General features: G+C 61.0%; 1 protein-coding gene across 1 annotated transcript; it reads left to right on the top strand.

Moving 5' to 3' along the window:
• Positions 1–29: 29 nt before the first annotated feature.
• Positions 30–1,146, top strand: LOC107302300 (LIM/homeobox protein Lhx2; the record flags this gene model as incomplete). The annotated part of the gene is made up of 2 exons (XM_015831397.1): positions 30–229; positions 974–1,146. Coding segments are annotated over exons 1-2 (373 nt in total), but the record flags the coding sequence as incomplete, so codon positions are not given.
• Between the last annotated feature and the right edge of the window lie 7 nt (positions 1,147–1,153).

Genomic DNA, 1,153 nt, shown 5'->3' with positions numbered 1-1,153 from the left:
TTCCCCCCCCCCCCCCCCCGCAGCACACCATGCCGTCGGTGAGCAACGAGCGGGCCGCCCTGTGCGCCGGTTGCGGCGGGAAGATCTCGGACCGCTACTACCTCCTGGCGGTGGACAAGCAGTGGCACATGCGTTGTCTGAAGTGCTGCGAGTGTAAACTCAACCTGGAATCCGAGCTCACCTGTTTTAGCAAAGACGGCAGCATCTACTGCAAGGAAGACTATTATCGGTAAGAATCGGTGGGGAGGGGGGGGGAAAGGCGAGGGGAAAGAGGGACGGGGCAGGTCTGGCCGGCGGCGGGCATGGGGTGGGGTGGGCAAGTGGGGGCGAGGGGCTGGTGGAAACTCCCCGGCTGGGTCTTCTTTAGGACCCCAAAAGTGCTTTTTCGCGAGGCCACTGGACTTTCTCGTTTTTGCTTTGAAGGCGTTTCGCTTCTCCTCCCAGAAGCTTCTTCAGCTCCGACTGGACGGTGGGAAGGATTTATACTCCTTGCAGACAGCTGGCCTTTCGCCTTCTCTTAGACTTAGAGAGTTGTTGCAGCCCTTTGGGGGTTTACCTGTGTCCTCAAGGTCACCTGTGGGGGGGGGTTCAACACAAACATGGGGGGAAACTGAGGAAGCTTCTTGGAGGAGAAGCCAAGAAAAAACAAGAAAGTCCAGTTGCCTCCTGAAAAAGCACCTTTGGGACAACCTGGAGGGCTGAGACTCTCCGTAGGTGTCTTCTTTAGGACTTACCTGCCAGCTCACCTGTCCGGGGCGTCCCCCCCCCGAAAGGCCTGGCGCTCCCGGGCGGGCTGGGAGAGAGCGAGGGGCAGCGTCCTTTCCCGCGCGTGGTGGAGGGCGCTCCCCTTTCTTATCTCCCCCCCTCCCCGCGAAGAAAGGCGGTGGAGGAACTCTGCACCTGCTCAGGTGAAGACCTCAAAGGGCGCTCTCTCTCTCTCTTTCTCCCCCCCCCTTCTCTCTCTGGATGGCAGGCGGTTCTCGGTGCAGCGCTGCGCCCGCTGCCACCTGGGCATCTCGGCTTCGGAGATGGTGATGCGCGCCCGGGACTCGGTTTACCACCTGAACTGTTTCACCTGCTCCACCTGCGCCAAGATGCTGACCACCGGCGACCACTTCGGCATGAAGGACGGGCTGGTTTACTGCCGCCTGCA

This window comes from Protobothrops mucrosquamatus, unplaced genomic scaffold, assembly GCF_001527695.2.
Source record: "Protobothrops mucrosquamatus isolate PMUCROS unplaced genomic scaffold, P.Mucros_1.0 scaffold44992, whole genome shotgun sequence".
Taxonomy (NCBI): Eukaryota; Metazoa; Chordata; class Lepidosauria; order Squamata; family Viperidae; genus Protobothrops; species Protobothrops mucrosquamatus.
The sequence above is the reverse complement of the archived record's forward strand: the minus strand, read 5'-3'. Positions and strand labels throughout refer to the sequence as shown.